General features: G+C 38.1%; 1 protein-coding gene across 1 annotated transcript; it reads left to right on the top strand.

Moving 5' to 3' along the window:
* The first annotated feature begins 221 nt into the window (after positions 1-221).
* On the top strand, positions 222-964 carry LOC136408918 (protein spaetzle-like). Its single transcript, XM_066390140.1, is given in 3 exon segments — positions 222-404; positions 484-662; positions 714-964. Coding segments are annotated over 3 exon segments (561 nt in total). The 5' UTR covers positions 222-266; the 3' UTR covers positions 958-964.
* Positions 965-1,391: the final 427 nt, after the last annotated feature.

Consider the following 1,391-nt stretch of genomic DNA (forward strand, 5'->3'; position numbering starts at 1 on the left):
ATCGTGCTAATTCTACGAATATCGCGGAACCCCTTTTAACTTAACGATAACCACAACAATATCTTTAGACGATTTCGAATAATTACAAGTAACTGAATGTTCAGAATTGCTGTTAACTCACTGCTAAAAAAGCGCCTAAAGCAAGACAGGCTTTGGCAAATGATTATTATTTATGATCATGTTTCTTACAGGTTCAAAATTGCGTTGGACAAAGGGCTTTTAGAGGGCAAAACATATTTTTCCCAGATTCCCTGCTAAGTGATCGCATGGACGTTATTTCCAGGAGTCCCAAATGCGCTAGAGACCTGCCCTATTGTGAAGAGGCGGAGGCTTATCCTTACTCTCACATCAAAAGGGTTCTTTAGCGAAATCTGGCGTTAAGGTCTTTGTTCGGGACAGATGAGGTGAGCATAAAGGTTATAATAACAATAAAAAAATAATATAATAACAACAATATAAGGTTGGCTAAAATGATTTTTTTAGACTCCTACGGAAATAACAAATAGGTGGGATGATGAGGACGAGACGTTCGTCTGTCGTTCAATCAAAAAAACGATCTTCCCAAAAATGGGCGAGACGAATAATGGCAAATGGAAGTTCATCATCAATCAGGATGATGAAAATGGCTTCGTGCAGGGGATTCAGGTGGAATTATGCAGAAAGTTAGTGGCAACTACTACGTTTCGATACTCAACTAATACACTTGATTTTAGTCCGGACAAACCATGTGATATTCCTGGCAGCCTGTCTATGGATTTCGGCTACAGTACATCCTGTCGTCAGAAATATGTCTACAGGAGATTGTTTACATTAGACAACACCGGAGAACCTGTATCAGACTCCTTTAAAATGCCTTCCGCTTGTTGTTGCACCTACAAGCAGAGTTACGAATTTATGAGCAGACTCGGGAAGGGCATTAGTGCTGCAACCCACCAAACCCACCACTCAACATCATAGACTTCTAACTTGTACAATTTATCCCCATAGCTTCGTTATCATAGTTTAAGTTTTGGTACGTTAAAAAAAATTAAAATAAACTTAATTTGTACGTGGGTTGTATTTCTTTACTAATGAGATTGCTCTATCGTATACTAAGGTTTTGATATCTTTAGAGGTAAGAAAACCGAAGTGGTTGAAGTCTTCATTGTCTACCAAGTGACTGTCCGCTATATTGGGTACAACACATAAGAGAGTTTCTACGTTCTAAAAAAGTAAAAAGGGTCATCGTTTGAGAGTACAAATAGCTCAGTATCGTCAATTTCAGACTTATACAGTGAGGACAAAAAGTCTGGAACAATTTGATTTAAAATTCATTGGTTTATTTTCGAAAAAAACGCTGAGACCCCGTCGATTTTTATTTTTGGCTGCGATTTTTCTGACGGTAAATTCCT

This window comes from Euwallacea similis, chromosome 5 (genome assembly GCF_039881205.1).
Source record: "Euwallacea similis isolate ESF13 chromosome 5, ESF131.1, whole genome shotgun sequence".
NCBI lineage: Eukaryota > Metazoa > Arthropoda > Insecta > Coleoptera > Curculionidae > Euwallacea > Euwallacea similis.